Source organism: Montipora foliosa, chromosome 13 (assembly GCF_036669935.1).
Source record: "Montipora foliosa isolate CH-2021 chromosome 13, ASM3666993v2, whole genome shotgun sequence".
Lineage (NCBI taxonomy): Eukaryota > Metazoa > Cnidaria > Anthozoa > Scleractinia > Acroporidae > Montipora > Montipora foliosa.
In genome coordinates this window covers 36,359,918-36,383,917 of record NC_090881.1, presented here as the reverse complement: position 1 = coordinate 36,383,917, position 24,000 = coordinate 36,359,918, and the positions used below count along the sequence as shown (strand labels likewise).

At 39.7% G+C, this 24,000-nt stretch overlaps 1 protein-coding gene across 1 annotated transcript in view; it reads left to right on the top strand.

Moving 5' to 3' along the window:
* The window catches only part of LOC137984130 (uncharacterized), a 72,720-nt gene that overhangs the window by 40,475 nt on the left and 8,245 nt on the right, over positions 1 to 24,000 (top strand). Inside the window, exons 12-25 of the mRNA XM_068831346.1 lie at positions 2,474 to 2,581; positions 3,784 to 3,902; positions 4,191 to 4,246; positions 4,661 to 4,800; positions 6,786 to 6,908; positions 10,758 to 10,773; positions 12,516 to 12,552; positions 19,132 to 19,429; positions 20,002 to 20,112; positions 20,483 to 20,673; positions 22,968 to 23,090; positions 23,366 to 23,436; positions 23,643 to 23,683; positions 23,788 to 23,884. Coding sequence (XP_068687447.1) covers positions 2,474 to 2,581; positions 3,784 to 3,902; positions 4,191 to 4,246; positions 4,661 to 4,800; positions 6,786 to 6,908; positions 10,758 to 10,773; positions 12,516 to 12,552; positions 19,132 to 19,429; positions 20,002 to 20,112; positions 20,483 to 20,673; positions 22,968 to 23,090; positions 23,366 to 23,436; positions 23,643 to 23,683; positions 23,788 to 23,884 — 1,531 coding nt within the window. The remainder of the gene's footprint in view (positions 1 to 2,473; positions 2,582 to 3,783; positions 3,903 to 4,190; positions 4,247 to 4,660; positions 4,801 to 6,785; positions 6,909 to 10,757; positions 10,774 to 12,515; positions 12,553 to 19,131; positions 19,430 to 20,001; positions 20,113 to 20,482; positions 20,674 to 22,967; positions 23,091 to 23,365; positions 23,437 to 23,642; positions 23,684 to 23,787; positions 23,885 to 24,000) is intronic.

Below are 24,000 nucleotides of genomic sequence, written 5' to 3'. Positions count from 1 at the left end.
CTCTTTCCCGCTCGTTCGTTCTTAATTCAGGGAGTGAAGGGAGATGGTCGGCTCAGTTGAGGAGTGTTGTCACTACAGCCTCTTTGTGTTGCACTGGATTGTGAGATGCAAAAGTCAAGATATTTGTTGGTATTAGTTGCCTTCATTGGACGTTAATCTCTACCGAGCCACCGCTTAATACTGTAATCCGTGAGTCCACAAAAGAAATTCTTCGGACTTTTTCAGTCTGGCATGCGCGCTCTATTGTGAACTGGATGTCAAAATCAATAGAGTTCAAATGCTGGTGGAAAAGCTCTGCATCCGTTTTCTTCAAACATAAGCTGGAGTCGTCCACATACCTTTCCTCCAGCGAGGGTTAACTGTAGAGGTCAAAAGGCTCGTTCCTCTATGTCGGACATGACAAGATCTGCAATCACTACGCTGACTGGTGACCCTATAAAGCACAACCGAATACTTGCTGATAGTGCATACCCTCATAAGTGAAGTAGCCGTTGTCCAATACAAATTCGAACAAGTCTATAACTTGCGTCTCAGTGAGAGTTGTTGTTTCTTTCCACAAATTCACTGGAATCGAAGTCAAAAGTGACACCACATCAAAGGATACGAGTTCCTCATCATCAGCAACCCGTTGGCTACGCAAGAACTCAACGAACGCATTGTATCGGCTGACAACAAACAGCTAATGTCGATCATTTATAGCAGTATGACCAGCTATGTGTCAATCCACACCCACACAGATACAAACAAGCTAGTGATTGCCGGGGAATGGTCCCAACAGAGATACACAGAGGTGTTGTCATTTCCAGGGAAGACATTGCTACCTCTCACGTCGAAGCTGACAATATAGTTAAAAAAAGCCATCATTAAGAGCACCCTGTTACTATAATGGTTCTTTCCGACGATACAGACGCGTCCGATGCTCATGAGCTCCCCGATTCAGCAAAGGTCGCAAAGAGACATCAAGGCCACTGTGCACGAACACCAAGGTTTCATACCATGTTGTTACGTGTTGGAATAACGAAGAGATGTCCGCGAACAATTAAGGCATAAGTGAAAAGAACTCCCGAGTACGATGTAAGGCACTCAACAAAAGTATGACAACGAGCAGTTACCCTTTTTAACTGTTATTTAATTTGTTTCAGTGATCAAGTGTAATTGTGAAGGCGACAGCCGATGTTGAACTCAAAGGTTCTGCTGCAGTCGTTTCCATCGAATTGCCATGCCAGGGATGGCACTAGGATTTTTCAATCTGGGTCCTGGGACCCGCATGTTCGGCCAAATTGGGGTCCCAAGCATTTTTTGGGGGTCCCAAAATCTCGGTGACCCTCTGCGAGAAAAAGAGAGTAACCAACTTGGAATTAATATTGACGCATATGCATAGGACCGGCCGACAAAGGCTTTTTCTAGAGTCGTTACATTCATTCCTGGACAAGAACTCTGTTAATGAAAGAGCACCCTTTCCAAGGGTTTACGCATCACTGGTTTCCTCCCTTAGGAGCAACGAAGAGTGACGTCTTTTGCTATATATTTGCATTCAGTGACTTAAAGAGTACATTCCTCTGAAGAAGACCGCAGAAGGCGGTCGAAAATTTAGTTTTAACCTTTTTAGATGTTTTAAACCCCATTTCTTAGAACTTCAATTATGATCACAGATCGCTCCAACAGTTTTACAAACAACAGAATATACTGACAAATCAAAGCAAGTTGTGTGAGTTATTTAAGTCAGTGCCTTGCGTCCTGGGACGCATTAAAATTTTGATGATGCATTTTTTGGATTCTATTTGCGTAAAAATGCACGATTTCTGCGTTAACGCGATCCCTGCATGCACACTGTTCTGCAAATGCAATACCGGGAATGAGTGCCTCAACGAGTTAACTAATGCGGGAACCAAACGAGTACAAACCGTGGACTGATACTAGAATAAGTAGCCAATGATATCTTCCTCAAACGCAAAAAGCCGCCTCCAGCCTTCAGTATAACAGTATTACAGTACCATAATCATGACATAATGAGCACGTGCTTCCACCGTTTTTTGAATACTCTATTTCATGTTTTTGTTATACTTTTGTTGTTAGGTAATAACAATATGATCATTGAGCACGTCTAGTGCATTAAGGAGCAAAGAACAAACCAAATAAAAGGACAGAAAAAAGCAAAACAAAACAATAAAGAGCGCCCTCTTTTGTATATGCTTCCCCCCCCCCCCCCACCCTCGCCTGACTTTTGAATGCAGAAACCTACCTGAGTGGTATCGTGCTGTGATTGACTTCCAAAGTAATTATCATCGAGCATTTAAAACATGCGATAGCGAAAAAGGCAAAACAGACCCATATCCCCTGTGTGTGGTGTTTGTCATTTTGCCTTATACCTCTAGAGTCATCTCATCTTCGTCTGCCATACTTTTTGCTTGCATTCCGACATTAGAAAATCTTTTAACACTTTAAAGATGCAGATACGTATTATATCCCACAGGAGGAAAATGTGAGGAACAATGCAACAATGGAACAAAATGCCGATATTTTGGAAAATACTTATGTCTCTGTGAAAAAGGAAAAAAAGGAGCTATGTGCACAACGAATGGTATGTAAACTGTTGATACCATTTGCCTAATAACTTTTCATGAAGTAAATTAAATTTAGTAAGCCTTGTCATACGAGTGAATGAAAAACGTCAGAGCGAATTGAAAGTAAGTTGTTAAAAAATACCTCCAGCGAACAAATGCCATGGGAAGTGGATAGTGTTGTGTTGCCTCACGAAAGGCAGTTTTTTCTGTGCCTTCAAATTCTGGACTAGCGTTTCTCCCTAAATGAAATTTTATTTGACGAAAATGCAGAAATTGACGCTGTTTTGGTAACACATAGCTCTCGCAATGTTTTCCAGATTCAACTTTCAGACTTGGCGTGCATGTTCACTCCTTTTTTACAAGAATATTGTTTTTCCGGCCCAGGCTGAATATAATTTTTTAAATTTTTCTGCCTTTTTTTAGGCTGAAAATATTCTTGCGTATTTCCGTTTTAGAATGTATTGGGGTATCAATTGCAGTAGTTTGGTGCCTTGAAGTAATTTTTGGAGCCAGACTGCAGCCAATAAAATTAATTATGAGAGGGTAATGTGAAGTGGTATTTTCTACCCATGTAAACCATGTGAGCGTGTTAGCCCTACTAATGGAAATGGGCCCACGCAAGGACAGAGAAAAACTCTGACCTGGGTGGGAATTGAACCCAGGACCTTCAGGTTAGATCACCGCTGCTCTGCCGACTGAGCTACTTGGTCAGACGGGAGGAAGTCGAGAGATTTGAAGATCTCAAATTCACGGCAATGAATATGTACAAGTAAGAAGGGGTCTGTTGAAATATAAGTGCCACAAGGCCAACGTATACCGAAACGTAACCCTTCCTAGTAGCCAATAAAGCCTGAGATAACACACCTAACGTCTTGTAGAAATGTTATTTGCATGGAACGTATGGGTAGTATTTTCTCTAGTGCCGTTTTTGTTTTTGTTTCTTTTGGCGAGTTTTTCCCTTCAAAAAAAAAGGAAGAATTTTATACAGTTGCGTTAAGCATCGGGTATTCTAAAAATAGTGTTAACATTTCGCAAATTTCAGTCTCAGTATTCTTATAAAGTAGACTTTTATAAAAAAAGAGTGTATGCCTCTAGAAAAAGTTGTGGAAGATTTCAGAAACTCGTCAGTTACTCCTATTTTTTTTTTCTGTGGAGCTGCAACTGTTAATGTATGTTACCTTTGTTTAAGGTAATTCCGTATTTTTTTCCTTTAAAACAGAGAATCTAGCGATGAGTTTCAAGACTGGATTTCAGTTCAGGAATGAAGACTTTAAACCTGAATACGAGGATCTTAAGAATCCAATAACAAAAACGTTCATCAATAGAATTGAAGAGACTGTAAGTTTTTTTCGGTTTGACTTGCTTATTTGTCGATACTAGTTCCTCTCTATGAAAAAGCTCTTTTGTTTTTCAAAGCCAAAACTTATTGACATGATTTTAAAAAGAAAGGGAGAACAAAACAATGTTTGCAAGAAAAGTCAATCGAATATCTTTTTCTTGTAAAAGTAAATAGTCCAAGACAAAGTTATCAATTTTGGTCCCTTGAAAAATTGTTTATACATACATGTATTCTTATGGAATATAGGCTCAAAATAATTGGATTAACAATCATCCTTACATTTACAGATTTTAAAGGTATTTAGGGGGTCCGGAATAACCTACGTAATGATAACAAGGTTAAGGTGAGTTGTCGCTGATGTTACTGAGAACTTGAAGACGTGATTAGCATGCATAAATGCTCATTCTTCATTGGTTTACAAAGTAAGAGAAGTCCTCAAATTGAAATTACATTTATGCTCTAATTGTAGAGCCTGAAGGGCATAATGCAACAAACCTTTCAGTAAAACCATCGACTCCATTTAAAGGATGATTGGGTCTTGAAAATGACCAAACTCAACATGGGATAACATGGGATAAATGAGAGCCACGTTAAGGGCTCAGAGAGAATCGAGAGGGTTCAACCATTCGCAGCTGACAAATTTGCTATGTGAATTCGAGTTTTATCTCTTAAAAAGAGAATTGCTTCATGGTTCAAGTAAAGAGTCTCCAAATCTACCCCCGTTACTGTGTCTCAAGTTTAACTTTGGTTATTGTAGAAGTGGGAGTGTGATTGCCGATGTGGTGCTCATTTTTGATGTGCAAGTAGGGGAGAGTGAAGTAGAGGCTTTACTGAGAGACGTTACCAAAGATAGTGACTTTGAAGTATTCGAAGTAGTTGATAGGACAGTTATCCCAGGTGAGTTATGATTTCCTTCATTGTATAATATTAAAAAGGAGAAGAAAGGAGGAGGGGCACAATATGCCAACCTCAACCTTTTCTAAGTGTGGGACTACACGAATCAAGTGCTCAGAGGCAGCCATCTATTTTTGTTTTATTAAGCTAGGAAAATCATCCAAAATTATTTTGAACATGAAAATGTGAGACTAAAATGGTCACAAGCAGAATATTTAAAAAGAAAGTAAATTTTAAAGAAATGGTCCGCCAAAATGTTATCACCTTGAAAATAATCGTTTACTTGGACAATCAAATTTCTTAGCAAGCGACTACCTCATATCCGTTACATCCCAAAATGCTGTGTAAATTCAAACGAAAACTGTCCGCACTGAACCATTAAGTTCATGTCAGCTGCCACCATAATTTACATATGGTTTTTCAACCGTTATAAAGAGACTTTTGTAACCTAAGAATTTTATTCAGTAACCGTCCATACTCGGAAACAGTTGTCGAAATTTTTTGTTTATTTAACCTGTGCAGCGGTGGCTTGTTGTGATAAGACTTATTTTCTTCCTGAGTAAGACGGAGACTTAATGAGAAACAACTTATGTCTTCGTCACGTTGGGAGGGATATTATAGTAAGGCAAATAAGCCGTGATCGAGTCGCCTATTTAAAATGATAAACTAGTGCTTTTGAAATATAACTCGTTTACCTAAATGGTAGAAATGTTGCTGAGGGAAAGGGAGATGTTAATAGGGCTTACAAAACTTGGACCCCAAAATTGGACCCCACTCTATAGAAAAGAAAGAAAACAATGGTTCTGGAGATTGTTTTAATAAGCGGTCAGTACTATGATTAATTGGTGTGACTGACTGAAACTACCTCATCATAGGAAATTAACACTTCATGAAATTAATGATAATTTTCGAAATTCGCGTTAATTTAATTAAGTCATGTTAATTTGTGTTAATGTTAATTTGAGTAGCGTGTTAATTTTCGCTACCATAACCTGTAACCCGTTCCAGGCATTCTTGACACCAACCGTTAGATTTTGTTTGCACACTTAATGTCACATCGGATCAGTCTTTCACATTAGTAAATCGTTTTCTGTACTTCAACTGCATTTTCGTCGTGTTGGCTTTCAGAAGAATAGTTAAGAGTCTGCTTTTTGAGTTTCGGTATCATGGACACTGCGAAGAACGTTCAAAGTGGCCAGGTTCCCTCGCGTAAGCCATACGTTTAGGGACAATTGCAAGATCATTGCTTGTATTTTGGAGTTTTAGAGTTAATGTGAAAATAGATTTGTTCCTGTTCTCAACAAATTGCGTTTTATTTGTGGAGGTGTAGCGGACGCATTAGTATCCCATGTTTTGAATTTTTACCCGCTCTTTCGCGTTAATTTCCTGTAATGGGAAACAAATTTCCCTTCAAATCGCGTTTTTTTCACATGCGATAATTAACGCGAACTTTAATTTTCTATTATAAGGTATATACTTTGCCCTTGAGTAGACTATGAATCGTAAGTAAGTGCCACCTGTTTGATTAAAAAGGTTGTTAAAGTTGTGGTAAATTTAACATTAACTAGACATTGTTTCTCACTGCGTCGGCAAAAATCTTTATTGACACTTGCTAAAAGGGGCTTTCCCGTGACTAAAAGTATGTAACAACAAATAACTCAGATTTATTAAGGTTCATACTTTCTAAAATTACTTTCTAAGACTACATGCATATGTATGTGTATAAGAGTTAAAGACAAATACACTTTATGACAAATTCGGAATGAATTACAAGTAATGACCAATTAACAAAGTAGGACATTCTGATATTGCAATACAAATTCAAGGTCAAAAGCTTTTTTAAGGCTGTAGATTCTTATGAATGCTATCCATGTATGAGGAAGTTTATCTTTGTGAGTATTCAAGCCATAAACAAAGACAGAAGCACAAGTTATCCAGTATGAAGTAGCTAATATGTGAATATGCTAATATGCTTTTTGCTTTCATAGAAGCTCCATTTGAACCTGAAGGAAACAGCAAAAACGACGTTACATATGCATCATTAGTCATTGGACTCTTGGTACTGATACTGGTTACAGTTGTCGTTTGCTTCATTAGAAAACGAAAAATACGTAAGTCAACATAAAGCTTAATATCATTATTATGTACAATTAAACTCATTTTTGCTGGTCCGCCGGACAAATGTCCTTGGAGCGGGTTACAGCTACATGTAGTAACCAAGAGTCACAAGGTTCTGGCCATCTCTCGAATCTAAAGAACTCTTCGTAGTATCTTTGCAGTTCCAAGTAATGCGGTCTTCTGCACGTGCCTATACCTATATTCTGAAGCGACTTATTCAAGCCTTTTTCACTAGCGACAGAGTTAGAGTCGGTGTCGTAATCAGAAGCGCAGAGCGATACGATGTAGTGAAAATCAAACTGTCGGAGTCCAATTCCGTCGGGCTTATGACTCCGCTTACGACTCCGATCTTTGATTTTCACTTGGTCATAAGCGCTCTTTAGACTGACACTACGACTCCGACTCCGACTCCGACTCCGTCGCAGTGAAAACGAGCCTTTAGGGGTTGCTCCAAAAGCTCCTACAACAACCATTATTACCTCCACTTTTTGCGTGGCCCTTATTCAAACCCTTCCATGTATCGCACGCTTGAGATCTTGATATTTTTCATTTTTTTCTCTTTCCTTTGAGTTTAGTATTATTATTATCAATATTAGTTAACAACAAAGAGATGCTGGTTTTCCTGTGCATCGGGGTCCATGATGGAGCAGTCAACGGTCTCAGGCATACGTACACAGGCTCACATAGGTCACGCGGTCTCAGCGTAGCGGCTATTTGGAACCACGTTGGGAAGAGCATTGCGCGGTCTTTTGATTTTCTTTAAGCGGTTGTTTTTCAGGTAAGTGCTTTCTTATTTTTCTGCTTCCCTCCGACGACGAATCATGTCTCGATCGACGAACCGCCCATTTCTTCGCCGACTACAACACCGTCAACAACCACTTCGCCGAGCGCGTCGCTACGTGTCTGAGCGGGGATACGCTGGTCCAGGCCATGTCTCAAGCCCTATCGGATTGTTTACCGCGGCGATTCAGGTTTAGTCTCAAAGTGTAGCGTCGAACACAAGTCACGCAGTCAGCTATTTGATCAGCTCATCCACATCGGCGTCACTTCCTCAAACTCCAGGCCACCAACAACAGCACCCAGCCGCCTCTACAGGTAACATCTATGTTCCCTGTTTCCTTTCCACCTTTTGCACTTATTCAAACCCGATTTTTGGCCTCCCATCCCTAGCTTCTTCAGCGTGTTCCCAGTCAACGAGAATTGGGGGCGCTGTCGCCTCGTCTTTTCAAGCCATTTCTAATTCGACCCCGCTCGTTGAAAGAGATTTCGTCATTGGGTCCCGGATACTCTCCCATTCCCAACAATCTCGTGAGCAAGATTACTAGCTGCCAATTCGTCGAACTTGCAGACCTTCTCCCAGATAATCTCAAGATTAATGAGACTGAAACTCAAACGTTCTTGGACGGGAAACTAGTTGTCGCTCCTGCCCGCAGACGAATGATCGAAATTCAGGATATTCTCACCTGGGTCAAAGCATTCACCATCTACTCGCTTGGTCTCTGTGCCTCCCAGCCATTGAGATGGACAGATCTGTCACAGTATAAGTTATTAATAATCCAGACGTCAAAAAAATTTCCCTGACGAGCATGGAAACAATATGATACAGCCTTTCGAAAAGAGACGGCAGCCTCCAGTCTAATGGATTGGTCCAAGATGAACCACGACCTGTACATTTTTCATACTTTGGTCCCAAGCAACACCTCTTCTGCATCAGGTTCTCGTCAGCTCAGAGTATCCTCATCCCTTCCCAGTCAGGACCACAATCCCAATTCATCCCAGTTTTGCCATTCCTGGAACTCAGAGCAATGTCGTTGGCCTTTTGGCCGTTGTCGGTTTCGCCATGCCTGTGAGGTTTGCACCGAAGGCAAGCCTTTCCTTACCAGTCTACATAGGAGGGAACGTCGGTCTCGGTCACCCACCCCCAGCAGAAAAAAACCGCCAGCGGCGGTGACCCCCAGCTCTCCTCATCATTTGATTCTGTACACAGTTCTAGTGGCTTTGGTTCCCAAGCCGTGGTTTCTCGTTCCAGTTTGTTACGTTCCAGTTCAAGTTCCAGTTGTGGGCACCCATCGCCCAGTTGGCCCTGTCTGTGTTTTTCCTCGTTCACAAATGCCTATGGTAGTGGGCCATTGTTCAGTTATTTGTTTACAGACGATTTGGGTTCCATTCCTGCAGTCAACAATTTCGACATGCCGTCTCCCCACTTTTTTCCGGGACGGCATGGTCATACCATCCATCATTACCTCGATTAGATAATGGAACGAAGGTTTTAAGACTGTAGATTACTGTCAGAAACTTGATGACTCTTTTAGTTATTTCGTTAACTCTTTGTTCTTTCTCTTATTTATTTGTAAGTTGTTTTCATTGCCACCTCTGTGAGTTATTTTGGTGATCTTTGGTTAAAAAGGGTTGACAGGCCTACACGACTTTCCTTGTACGTGGTATGGTTTCTGTTGCCTTTGTCATAATTTTGCTCTCTTGAGTACAAATTTGAATGGACGCCTCTCTTAGGCGGTTCCTGTAGTATTCATTTAGCAATGGTTTTTGCCCTTTGAGGCTTTACATTTGAACCTCTATACTGCTGTGTGATACGTTTTCTTCCAAGAAAATAGTTGGTCTCGAAAGTAATGTTTTTAGTTTCTTGGTGTTGATTTTCTCAGCAGTAATGTGAATGTGACCTTATGGCGTCTCGCTTTTGCGCCAATTTAATTCTAGGCTCGACCGATATATTCATCGGCGGTAGAAGCAAGTGATCTTCTGGTCTTAAATATTTGACCCGGGCCCGGGTTCATTTTGTTTTTGAACGCCTGTTACATTGTGCCATGTATCAGTGAGGTAGCTGGCTTCATATTCTGCTTTTCGTAGCAGATCGTTGTGCTCTTTGGAGGCGTTGTTTTCTTTTTATTCTTTCACGCGTTCTTCTGACTTCTTCAGCGTGTTTTGGTTTTTGGCCATGGTCAGTAGCTGTCCTCCTTGAACCTCTGGAGTTAATTCGTTCTCGTCGATGCTCTTTTGATATTTGATGTCGATGTCTTTAGGTCGCTTCTTTGTCGAGGCATTAAGATAACCCGACTCTAGATGGAAGTTCTCTGACATATTATTTGGTCAGGCAAGACCGCGGTTTCGATCCTATCATGTGGATCTCATCAGTTGCCGATAGCTTGATTTAAGGTGAAGAGCTTTGTCTGCAAAAACCATTTGTGTTTGTCTCTATTTGTACTCGATGGAAGGATCGAACTTGCTAAGTTCTGATTGGCTATAGAATTCGATCCATATGAGCGTAGCTTGATGTTGTGTTTCTTTAGAAGGCTGAAACCGGTATTTTCCTTTCTGTATGCTGTTTTCAAGGACAAGAGTGCTATGTTTCTTTAACGCTTATGTATTTAAACTGTTGCTCAGAGAGTGAGCTTAGGTTTCTTCTTGCCTAAGCGTAAAACATTGTACCCTGTTCAAATAATGACAGCCGGATTTTTACGGGTGAATAATATTTTATTACTAAAAAACGGTAACAAAGAAGTGTGACATATTTGATTTTGAACAGCCTGTCTTTCTTCCGGTGTTCACGTACATGTATAGTCCTTTCATAGTCCTGACATTTTCTCTGAGAGCCCGCTTAATAGGGACACCCGGATAATACGGACACTTTGGCCCATTCCCTTGGTGTCCGTATTAACTGCGTTCCACTGTATTTTCAAAAGTCCTGAATTATTGAACCTCAATGATTTCAGATAAAATATATTGGTTTTACTTCTGTGTCTTCGATTCTTAAAGACCTTAGTTGACTTTCATTGACTTTTTTTTTCGTTTCCTTGTTTTCTTTTCCTTTTTTTTTTTTTCTTTAGGTGGACAAAGAGATCGGTAAGACGTCTTTGATTTCTTGGTGAAACACAGAGTTAATATGAGAATGATTTACACATATGAAATGAAATGTTTATGTCACCCATTGGGAACTCGGAAAAATCCGAGCCCCAGATTGGATTCAAACCCAATGTGGGTCTTTGACTCGAGCTGCATCACGCAGCTACAGAGTCAAATAACGACTGACAGCATAGCTCATAACTGCATTGCGCAGTCACCTTTAAGCATACGTGACTTGCAACCAGCCAACCACCCAAGTGAGCGAATGTGTGAATGATTTGCACATATGAAATGAAACTTTAATGGAACCCATTGGGAACTCGGAAAATCCAAGCCCCAGATGGGATTCGAACCCACGACCGTACGTGATCTAGTCGGATGCTCTAACCACTGAGCTACTGGAGGCTAGGACTCTTGGACTCTGTAGCTGCGTGATGCAGCTGGAGCTAAAGGCCCACATTTTACCCTTGCTTACCCTGGAGTCTCCAGTAGCTCAGTGGTTAGAGCATCCGACTAGATCACGGAGGGTCGTGGGTTCGAATCCCAGACAATTTACGTTACAGATTCGAACTGTGGCCAGAAACCAGGCAAATACTGTTGGAAAATTATAGGTACCATTGCCGCTGTTTCTTGGGCGGTCGAGATTTTTTCGGCGTTTCAATCCAAATAACTTCATGCATGGGGCTGCAAGAAAATCGCAATGAATGATTTTTCTCACACTCAATTGGCTTACCTTTTTGGTTGTTTTAAAAGACCAGCAAAACCATGGGAAAGGAATGTAGTTCCAATGTGAGCAGCCATTTGTTTCGGGGGAGCGTTGCATGACACCCTGAAAGAGGGCTGTGAAGGAGCATACTCCTACACAATTGGCCCCACAATGCTAGTTTTTGGCAAGTAGGCCTTTCAGATGTTGTTCTTTCAAAATATCCCAAGAAATCCCATAATTAAAAATGTATATTTTTTTTTGTGGCATCACCACTCTGATTGACATTTCATTGAAATTGTGCAAGGAGAATTTATGTACCGACCATTCTTGGGACTGAAAAGGTTAATTAAGTCAATAGGTGGGCTCTGTGGCTTTCAAGGCACTAAACTCCTCGATATTTTTGTTCTTCAAATTCAATTGTGACTCTGTTTCTACCACAAGCAACTAGACACTCGATGGCTAAGAATGTAAGTTGTAAGAAAAATGTTCTTCCCATGACTGCTGTTATCACTGCTATTGCTGTCGAGTTTTTTTAAATAATTCGATAACTCTTATCGGCCCTATGAAAGTTTATAACTAAACCTTTACCTGTAACTGTGATCAAGTGCTTTACAATCAAATCAAAATAGAATACCTAAATATCCCCTTTTTGGCTGTTAAGACTGCTACCCGAGTTAATTACTGAATTAATAAAAGCATTTATAAAAGAAACAGTTTCAGTAATAACTAATGCATAGGCAATTAACAGATTATCAACTGCTCAATAATAATGAATTAAGTATTTATTTGATTATGAAATAACATGTTGAAGGTGTTATTTCTACTTTAAACGCAGCAATAAATAGTATTGTCAGCAACTTCACAGGAAAGGAGTAGTGCGATATAATTTAGACTTTGGACTTTGCAGTTTGTAATTTGGAATAGTATGGCAAAAGCAATAGCAAATGCATTTTAAGCAGTATTTGCAATAGTTTTTTGAGGACAGTTAAGCAAGAGTTATATGATAATGTAGTGATTGTCTATTTTTTTCTTTCAGACGAGCAGAGGGTTGGGCTGTAGAATCATCTCATTTTGTAAGTTCATTAGGCAAATACCTTCAAATAGGACAAAAAAAATCGATTTGATTTTTACTAATAACTGTTTTTGCACCATTAACAGAAATTGTAGTCGAACGTCTCCCTACGGACACCTCTCTAATACGGACAGCTTCTTGTGTCCCGAAAAAAAGTCTCACACACATTCTCTTTTAAAAAAAACCTCTATAATACGGACCCTCTCTAATACGGATAACGGACACTAAATCTTGAGAGAGCAAGGTCATATAAACTTGACCTCTTTATGACCAACACTCCGGTGATCCAGTATTGATTTATACTTTTGTGAATGATTTCATGACTGCACAAATATCCACGCTTTATTTGCTCGTCTTCAACTGGAGTTTTGAAAATTAAAATAAAATACCAGAACATATGTGACCAAATAGAAAAAAAAAGGAAAGTGTTGTGAGGCTAAGCCTTACAAAAGAAATTACCGTACCAGTAACCGATTAAATAAGTCTCACACACATTCTCTTTTAAAAAAAACCTCTATAATACGGACCCTCTCTAATACGGATAACGGACACTAAATCTTGAGAGAGCAAGGTCATATAAACTTGACCTCTTTATGACCAACACTCCGGTGATCCAGTATTGATTTATACTTTTGTGAATGATTTCATGACTGCACAAATATCCACGCTTTATTTGCTCGTCTTCAACTGGAGTTTTGAAAATTAAAATAAAATACCAGAACATATGTGACCAAATAGAAAAAAAAAGGAAAGTGTTGTGAGGCTAAGCCTTACAAAAGAAATTACCGTACCAGTAACCGATTAAATAAAATGTATATATGAAACATTTTCTATGATCACTTACAGTAACAATTATTACAAATCAAAGGCGTAATTGTCACGTTGTCCATAAAATACATGCATCGTCCGGTCACTTCATTACCCTATTTACTGTTCACTGTTACTTGTAAACTGTGGAAAGATGTTCTTCAGAATTGTACTTTTAGTATTACTCTTTTAGGTGCAGCGTTGGGTTGTAGTTCCTTTCGTTTGAAATCACTGATTCGTATAAAGTATGTACTGTAACAGGTGTACAATGTATCTGAATACCGTAAGTTAGTCAGTTTAGATACACTGGGCCTATTTTTAGTTACTGAACACTTAAAACTGTCCTTGGAGTCTTGAAAATGATGTCATTGTGGTGTCCTCTGTAATATGGACATCTCTCTGATGTGGACACTTTGGTCTGTCCCTTTGATGTATGTATGTGGAGGGGCATACTGGAAAAATACAATTAAATTAATTTACATTGTACTGCGTGATACATTATATCGTACCATAGATTTATCGTACCCGATGATGCTATATTGTAAACGGTGTGCAGTGATTTCGTCCCGGAGAGGCCATTATACTGTTTTCAATGCTGCTATATCATACCCGACAATGCTATACTGTAAGCGGTGTGCTGTGATTTCGCACCGGAGAGGCCATTATATTGTTTCCGATGCTGTTATATCGTAGCCGATGATTTTATATTGTAAGCGGTGTGCTGTGATTTTGCACCGGAGAGGCCATTATATTGTTCCCGATGATGCTATATTGTAAGCGGTGTGCTGTGATTTCGTACCGGAGAGGCCATTATATTGTTCCCGATGCTGCTATATCGTACCCGATGATGCTATATTGTAAGCGGTGTGCTGTGATTTCGCACCGGAGAGGCCATTATATTGTTCCAGATGCTGCTATATCATACCCGGCGATGCTATATTAGGGACCTTTAGATTTGGAGGACGAGGACGACTACGGTTACAAGATTTCCGTTCTTAGCTCGTGCACTTTGAAAAATGTCCACATCCAAACCTTATGGTGTATGCTCTGTACGGAAAACTAGTACTTGTAGTCGCCCTCGTACTCCGATCTAAGGTCTCTGTTGTGATGCATTGAAACCGAGAGAGGGTGGGTGCTAAGACAGAAACAAACAAAATAGCGGCCTCGTGAAAATCACTGAGCATGGTTTGGCATTGGATTTTTGCACCAGCGCTTTGTGCTAAAACAGTTGGTCGACTAAGGGTGTGCGATATTACAATTTACTAGTCGATAAAGAACTCCGGTGGAAATATGAAGCTGCATTAAAGAACGAAAACGTCAACTGGACAAAGTAGGTGATTTGCTTCGCTCGCAAGGCCATGCACAGGAGAGAGGCTATCCCCGGAAGACATTCCTGATGTTGTCGCTATTATTTTCTTTAACAAACGAGCGTATTGATAACGAATTAGGGATCTGTGCGGAAATCCTGCAAATACTTCACTTGACACTCAAAATAAGACATTGATTTGCCAAAATAAAGATTGTAGAAATGGAAAAGCTCCAACAAGAGATGAAAATCGAACAAGAGTAAATCGAGGTTGCGAGAGATTCTTTTGAGAAAAAACACCAAAAAAAAAGAGATTCATCTACATCTCTACATGTTCCAGCACCCTGCTTAGGTGACCTCATACATCAGAAGCCTTTTTAGATACATCACGCCAAGCCCACCACTTCTGCTGGAGAGAATAGGACAGCCACAACACCCAAGGACTCCATCCCCTACTCTTCTCAAATGGTGTGTGGGTTCTTTTACGTTCCAACAGCAGCACTGAGTGTTAATCAGATCTGGCATCATTAGAACCTGCAACCTCTCACATGACAGCCCGATACTCAACCAACTGAGCCACTGGTGCGTGGAGAACAGAACTCCGAATTTGTACTTATGGCACCTTAAAAGGAATTCGTTGACATGTATGGACTCACTGTGACTGAATTTGACTGTCTCTTTGCATGCCTGATTCCGTTTTTACATCTCCATTGTGTATCCTGAACATGCTCAAGTCAAATAATAAGCTTATTAACCAGAGCACACAGAACGCCTTGCTATGCTTACTGCAGCAAGTTGCCATTACGGCTCAGTTATTGGGTGGAAGTCCTTATACTGTTTCAAGTGTGAAAGTGTTCCGCCTAAGGTTTGTGTACATGCAGGATATGCTGACTGTAGAATTCTTGGGGACACTACAGAGTCCTGGATTTCCCAATCAAAGAATTTTGAGCTGAATAACCTTACCCTTAGTCACTTTCCCCTCGGGGTGCCCTGTGCAAGCACTCTGATGCTCAGATGGACAAGTCACTGCACAACTGAATGTACTACACTTTTGCCCAAGAGGGAAGATTAATTGCTAAAGGTTTCTCAGTAAGTGATCAATGGCATGAAAAGGGATTACTTTACAACAGGCCACCTATGAAGTGATGAAACTGATACAAATCTAAATTTTGATTCTTCAACTCTTTGCATTTACAGTGAAAATGTGATTGGCAGAATTCATGACTAGCCAATCCTGAACGAATGCTGGCCTATGGGAAGAGCTGACCTGCTTTGACCAAGAGGCGTATTGGTCCTAAAGAAGCACAAGACAGAGATGGCTAGTCTCAATGCTACACCTAAGTGCTTCTGCATGCTTTAACAATGTTATTAGATACTGATGTTAAAAAAGAAAGGACCCTGGGACAAGTTTATTTGTCACAATGGTTTAGAAACCATTTTTGCAATGGATCGATTTCCAGCTGAGTTGATATTACCTTTCATTACTTTTTTGGCTTCTTCCTTTACCCACGATCTCAGTGGCTTCATTCTCTGAATGTCTGGCACCTTGCCAACATTCAGTTTCCCTAGTACTTTTAGAAGCTTGTTTTCCTCATTAGGCTATTCACTTATACAACTTTCAGTGATCAGAGATCCGGGATGGTTTTTGTTACAGTTATGAGCAAACTATTTTTCTCTGTTAGCTAATCCGAAACATATTGTTTCTTTCAGCAATTTGTTATTTGTTTGTTATTTGTTATTTGTTTTGTGTGTTTAAGTGTGCTGTTTGTATGTGTTTCTTGTCTTTAGTACCCTACCTAAATTCTAAGAATCTGATGTAATCAGGTAAGGATGGCTGTCTAACATACTTAAGTGCTGTTTCATGTTAAATCATTGTCACATTGTTCCCCCATGAAGGACTGAGTTCCAGTTGATCCTCAGCAATTTTTAACTTTTGTTAACCTTTATTTACAAACAAATCATAATTATACAAACAAGACCATGGTGGCCTCCAGTTAGCATTGCTATTTTAAGCAAGCCACTTACACTGCGATATTATTACTGGCTCTCACTGCAAAATAAACAAACAGCTGGGGCTTCCATTACTGTCCATTACTGTGCTGGAGTTAAAATTATTAAAGTTGTTATCCTAGGTCAACAAAGGAGCATGCCAAACGTCACCTCTCTTTGCTGGAGAAACCTGATGGTTTCAGAACTTTCCTGTCATACAGACAACACATTGTGTAGTTGTGATCTAGGCAAGTTTGTTCTAGACTGTAATTATTGTCATAATGCAGGTGCCCAAAAAGTCCAGAATTCACATCAAATTTTTGAGCTGCAAGCTAGTACACATGGTTCTCGATATCTATACCAGTTACCAGTTTTCTATATTCCTTTCTCAAACTTGGAGATTTCCCATTTCTACAATCTTTTCAGATAGAAGTTTATTTTGGGAAATCAATCTCTTATTTCGAGTCTCAAGTGAAGCATTTGACAAGATTTCGCACAGGTCCCTACTTCATGATTTCTTTCAAGAAAACAATAGCGACAACATTAGGAATGTCATCGGGAGATAGCGTCTCTCCTCTGCTTCGTCCTGTGAGCGGAGGATATCACCTGCTTTGTCCAGTTGACGTTTTTATTCTTTAATACAGCTTCACGTTTCCACCGGTGGTTCTCTATCGAAGAAGAAGGTGAAATGAAGGTGACGGGGATCATACTTCCCGCTGCAACAAGCAGGTGAAATTCCCTTTAGAATACCCCTGCTCTTCAAAGATCAGAGATCAACAAACAAACTACGCGAGCAACTTAGTGATCTAAGCCGAAAGATAATACCGAAGCACATCCTATCTTGACAAGCTGCAAGATCAAAGATGAGCTTAAAGCTAAGGAACTTAAACCTCCAATTGTCAATCAGCAAAACATATATTTCTGTAAGTGTGATATGTGTGATGCAGATTGTGTCGGCCGACACCTACATCAACGTGTGGAGGAACACAAACGCTCGGTAATAGGCAACCATGCAAGGGAATAACGTGGAAACGAGCCACATGAAATCGCGAAGAGCTTTAGGATCCTGAAGAAGTGCTCGAACAAGTTCGATTGCTTGATTTTTGAAATGTTTCTTATTCGGGACGTTAAGCCAAAATTAAACAAACAGAGTGATTCCATCTGCGCAAAGCTGTTTGCTTAACACTTGTAATAGTTTTCATTCTCTTCACCTCTTATTAGCACTGCATTTTCGCATTCTTTTATTTTTCAATTAAAGCTATGATCCTTGCCGTTATGGACGCAATTTTAGCAATTGCGTAGAGAAGCCCAAAAAACTCGTGGCTTCTATGGGGCTTTAACCCGCGACCTCGCGATACCGGTGCGACCCTCCAACCAACTGAGCTATGAAGCCACTGACGTTGGGAGCTGGTCATTTGTGGGTTCTAATTTTACCGTGAGGAATAAATCAATGAACGAAATGGTATACGGAATTAATCATGTACTAAACTGTGGATATGGAATTAAGTAAAGCTATGATCCTCGCAGTTATGGATTTTAGCAATTGCGTAGATCTTAGCTTCCTCTTCTTATTGTTCGTATGTAAATACTTAGCTATTTACCTTTTAGTCCATTGTTTGTTTCTGTCTTAGCGCCCAACCTCTCTCGGTTTTAATACATCTCAATATAGCATCACTGGGTACAATATAACAGCATCGGGAACAATGTAATGGCCTCTTGGGTACGACATCACTGTACACCGTTTACAATATAGCATCATTAGGTACGATGAATCTATGGTACGATATAATACATCACGCAGTACAATACAAATTAACTCAATTGTATTTTTGTCCAGTATGCCCCACCATATCCGTATTAGAGAGGTTCGACTGTACATCACAAACAATAAAGATTTCAGTTAATTTCGAAGGGAAAGGCAAAGGGAAAGGCAAAGGTGGTTATTCAATAGGCTACTATCAAAAATACCATACTACTCTTTGTTTGTCTCTCCAAATTTTGCATAAGCATTGTTTTTTTTTCTCTTGGGACTATTGTATGTCTATTTGTGATAGTGGTGATATCCATAGGTGCCACATCATATCCTTTCTCTTACGGTCTTGTGTTGTGCAGTTTCAGACGACTATGGCACTCTTTGTGAAACGAGCAAGCTAACCGGCTCGGCGTTGAGGAGGAATGGTTACCGCACATTTTTTTCCTTTCTGACAAAACTTTTCAAAAATCATGCAATTTGTTACTACCTTTGAAATGAATCATAAAAACAATCTTGCCAAAAAATGCTGAGTAAATTTGAGCAAGAGGCGCTTCAAATGAGAGTCTTTTAATGGTTGATTGGCTTAGCTGCAGAATACCATGTAGGCCATTCCAAAAATTACTGTATATAAATGTGTCTCACCTTGCAGCAGATATGCTGGGTCAATAATGACACATGTGATTTTTCAGCAACCAGTAAGCTGATGCCGTTCTTTCATATCACAGAACTCAGGCACGGAAATTGAAACGGAAAATGAAAACAGCAGTCATACAGATTCCCAACCTCCCTACATGGAATTGAGAGAAGTACCAAATTCACAGGGTAGGATGGAGGAACTTTACTCAGAAATACATGAATATGCTCCGCTCCATCCTAACACTCGATCCTGGGAGGTTTCAAGACAAAGCGTAGTTATTGATAAAATGATTGGCCAGGGATCATTTGGACAAGTTGCACAAGGAAGAGCTTCACAACTACCATGGATGGAAGGAACAGTAACCGTAGCTATAAAGATGCTCAAAGGTGCCATTTATTTATAGCCCCTCCTTACTAAATTCGCCAGAAAGCTTACTGAGTTTCAGTAAGTTCTGTCTTTCGATAGAACCTGATCGACCTTCTACCAACAGTACAATTGAGGAATGGAAAGGTGACTTCCCTCAACAAGGGCATCCCTCAACCAGACGGGAGCTGGGTTGAAGGGATATCTTTCCATATTAGGGTGACATATAGACCTTTTTCGCTTCTACATTTTGTTTTCCCAATACAGATCACGTGATAATACTCAGGAGGTTTTGTCCTTTGTTTTGTTCATTAAGAAGAATTCATGCAAGCATGAGTATGCCTGCATGCATTCTTTTTAATGAGCAAAACACAGGACCAAACCTCTTGAGTATTATCACATCACCTGTATTGGGAAAACAAAATGTACAAGCGAAAAAGGTCTATTTGCCCTAGGTCAAGAGATAATTTAAAAAAGTGGTTCTTTATAAGGAGCACAAAAATGCCAAATAAGGCCTGACTTTTTCATAAAAATTCAGATAACTGTCCTGTTGCACCTACTCAAATGTATCATTTGTCGTTTTTGAAACGTGCAGCGAACGCTCAAGAGATGGAAAAGAAGGACTTACTGTCAGAACTCGAAGTGATGAAGACGCTGAAGCCTCATCCTCATGTTATCAAGTTACTGGGTTGTGTCACTATATCTGGTAACAGTGATTTATACACTTCTTTAATTATCGTAGAAATGTTCACTTTCACCATGCTGACACCCTCCACTAAAATCAAGTAGAAGACTGTTTTTCTCTAAATAGAAGTTTTCTATTCAAAGCATATTCTCCTTTTTTTTTTTTTTAATCCTTAAAATTGTTATTTCCTAAGTTAATACGTTTTTCAACGAGTCAGGCTTGCATTGAATTCTGAGCTAGCTATAAAATGACCCCAGTTAGTGTTTTTTTCTGCATTGTTATAAATCCATGGTATACATTATGAAAATCGTTCCATTGGCATTGAGGCACACTGCGGGTAGCTTTTGGATTATTTTAATTCTAAATATCTTTGAATGTTCTTACCTTAAAGATCCCATACTTGTTATCATTGAATATGTCCCGTATGGTGATCTCCTGGGCTACCTGAGAAAGAGCCGCAGATTAAATGACACTTACTTCCAAGACGCGGATGTTAAACCGGAAACCAATCTGAGTTCATTGCAGTTAATGAAGATCTCCTGGCAAATAGCTGACGGCATGAGTTACTTGTCTTCAAGAAATGTGAGTAATCATTCCTCTCCCCTGAGTCTGCTTTTCTTTTGGTCAGCGCCAAGAACACAGACCTTAATCCGTTATTTCATTATTTTGCTAAGGAGGTTGTCTTCATAGATTTGTAAAAGAATCGACAACCGCTCACAAAGGCATTCAAATACATTTCTCCCGTACTTAAGGGAATAAGCAAAGAGTGACACCGGACTTTGTAGCGCAGGAACAAGCCTAGTGAACCCCTTTTTAGAGGGGTACTGTCATGATAAATTTGCTGTTTTTAGGTCAAAGCTGGGTAAAAATCTAAATTAGTACTTCAGCTCACTTGTACAACATTCCGGACAGCCCACTGACAAGATATAAAATTATTTATAGCACAAAGTGCTATTCGTACTTAATTTTGGACGACTTTCTTCGGACGCCATCTCCAAATTCAATCCATTTCCATCCTCTCCATCCATGGATGCAAATAACAAAGTATAGCTTCAGTGCACTTCAATAATTGTTGTTATTGGCAACAAAACTATACCAATATTTTTTGGTCTTGATTGATGCAATGACGTATTTTAGTAGAAATTTGACTCAAATAGCGTGGCACTACCCCTTTTAAGTACATGTTTATAATCTCCTTGACAAATAACAATAGTGTGGAAAGTGTCTTCCGAAACCTATGACAAGTTCTGAGAAAATCCACCCTTGAACAGGAATCAAACTTCGAACTAATGACCATGTGATTCCGCAGCACAGCTCTACCATCTTAGCTATCAAGCCATGTGGAAACTGGTTTGCGTCTCTGTACTTTATCCTGTGCACATGAGGTGATTGAATGACTGGGAAATGGATGAAGTAGAGGATATCACGTGGCCACGCAGGAATACAAATCTTATCTTCTTGTGCTGATAGTATCTCTCAACGGTGAGCGTATCAAACGAATTCAAGATACTAGTAACACGAGAAGATAAAATTCGTATCCCTAAGTGGCCATGCAAGGTTCTCTTTGTTATATAAATACTGATGAACTCCCTAAATTAAAAACGTCTGTTCTATTCATTTTCAATATGATGAAAAAGTGTTCAACCGCTAAAAACAGTCATGTTGTGTAACACGAAACTACAATAAGCGACAAAAATAGTTGAGACACAAAACTGGGAAGACAACAATTACGGAAAAAATCACCTTAACGTTACATTCTCCACTTGCACTCCCCCCTCCTCCCCCGCTTCCCCACTTCAATGTTGGTAACGAAAAAAGGAAGAGTTGTCGATAAGAAAACAACATTGTTTGGGGGGGGGGAAAGGGTTTAGATGGAAAGACTTTGGGGTAGGGATTTGTCCCAGATTCCTTAAAAGGGAAAGTGTCTCAACCCTTTTGGCGCTTATTGTAGATATGAAAGTTACGATAAACAAATTTGATTATGTCAAATTGAGTCATAAAAGGTGTAAGTATTTTGCCATGAAGTGGAAGCTCGCTTTTTATTGGCTAATAGTGTTAGTTACCATGACTACACCTGTATCCTCACATGTGAAAAATGAAATAATAGTTCACTGTGTGCGGTGAAGATATGATGTTTTAGAGAAAGGAAAATCTTAGTATTCCATTATTCAGTACCTATATATGTAATAAAGCGATAGACCTTGTGAAGCTGTCATATTCGCAGTTTTAGACGCAATTTTAGCAATTGCATAAAGAAGCCTGAAAACGTTCAGGACTTCAACAGGGTTTGAACTAACCGGATTTTGAACATTGCGATGCCGTTGCGACACTCTAACCAACTGAGCTACGAAGCCATTGATGTTGGGGGCTGGTCCTTTGTGGGTTCAAATGGCCCCGTGATGATGAATCAGTGAGTGATATATGAAATGAATCATATATTTAACTGCGGATATGAATTCAAGTGAAGCTATGATCGTCACATTTATATAGCTCATATAAGGGAGTACCACCGAAGTTGCAAAGAAAGGCTTATCCATGACCATATGATTGCACGTGGCTTGATAGCTCGATTTTTCAGATCAGTGCAGCGTATTGCATTTTTTCCTTTCATTCAACAGCCCGCTAGGAACCGTATCTTACTTAGTCGATACTATGTAAATTACATTGATTGTCTAAACCGATACTAGCAGAACATAACAAGTCCCATTGGTACTTGGCCAGCCTTGCAGAATCTTATGATGCTGATTTCCTGACTCTGTTTGTCGTCAAGTCATTTAAACGCATCTATTTAATTGTCTTTTTTGCAGAGCGAATTTTTCCTTCCTCAAAGTTTAAATAACTATTTGCTTTATTTAAATAAGGTATTTTCTTGATAGATCGTTCATCGAGACCTGGCTGCTCGAAATGTTCTGGTCGGAGAAAGAGAAACATGTAAAGTGACAGACTTTGGAATGGCCAGGGACGTTCACTCGGAAAATGTTTATGAAAGGAAGACAGAGGTGCGAATCCATAGCAATCTATATGAATAAAACCTATTAGAAAGGTCTCGCATAAGAAAAAAATTAAGCACTTAAATATTCTAAAGTCCAAATGTCATGCTGCGTGGTAATATATAGCTCTAATAAATGTCAAGATAAGTAGCCAAGAAAAGGGAAGAATAACTGCCTATGTGCTGCTTTATTAACTTCATTTTCCTAGTAGTATGAAAATCATTACATGAGTGTTCCATGAGAATCCAATCAACTGAAAGTTCATTTTGTGTCTGGGTTCGTAGGGGCGAATCCCACTGAAGTGGACAGCTTATGAAGCTGTGATGTATGGTCGTTATACAACGAAGAGTGATGTGTAAGTAGCCATCAATGTAGTATATTTTTCAGTGGCGTTCGGTTGTGTAACTCTGTTTAGTCTTATGACTTTATTAACCAATATAAAACAATGCCTGAATAACGCCAGCGTTTTTCCTTTGCTAAGCATCACAGTCTAACAAGAAGTGATCACAAGGACTGAGTACATGAACTCTTTTATTAACTGACATCTTTTATAATTTGCAGCTGGAGTTTTGGAGTGGTACTTTACGAAATCTTTACCATTGGTAGGTGACTCTTGCTTTTCACAGTACTGAGCTTTCTGAAGTGTTAAACGGTTTCCAAATGACAGTTTTCCTGAAAGATGTATGTTATTTCTCCTTTAATTAAGGTGGATCACCTTATCCACAGACAAGTGGGCGAAAGGTTATGGAGTTACTCGGTGAGGGCTACCGGATGCCGAAACCGAATCATGTGGCGGAAATGTTGTAAGTTGAAATTATGCTACGATCGCTTACTGTCCTTTTCATGATGATGATCATGACCATAATTGCAAAATGATGACGATATCAATGATGACTATGAGTAGATAAGTTAAGCTGGG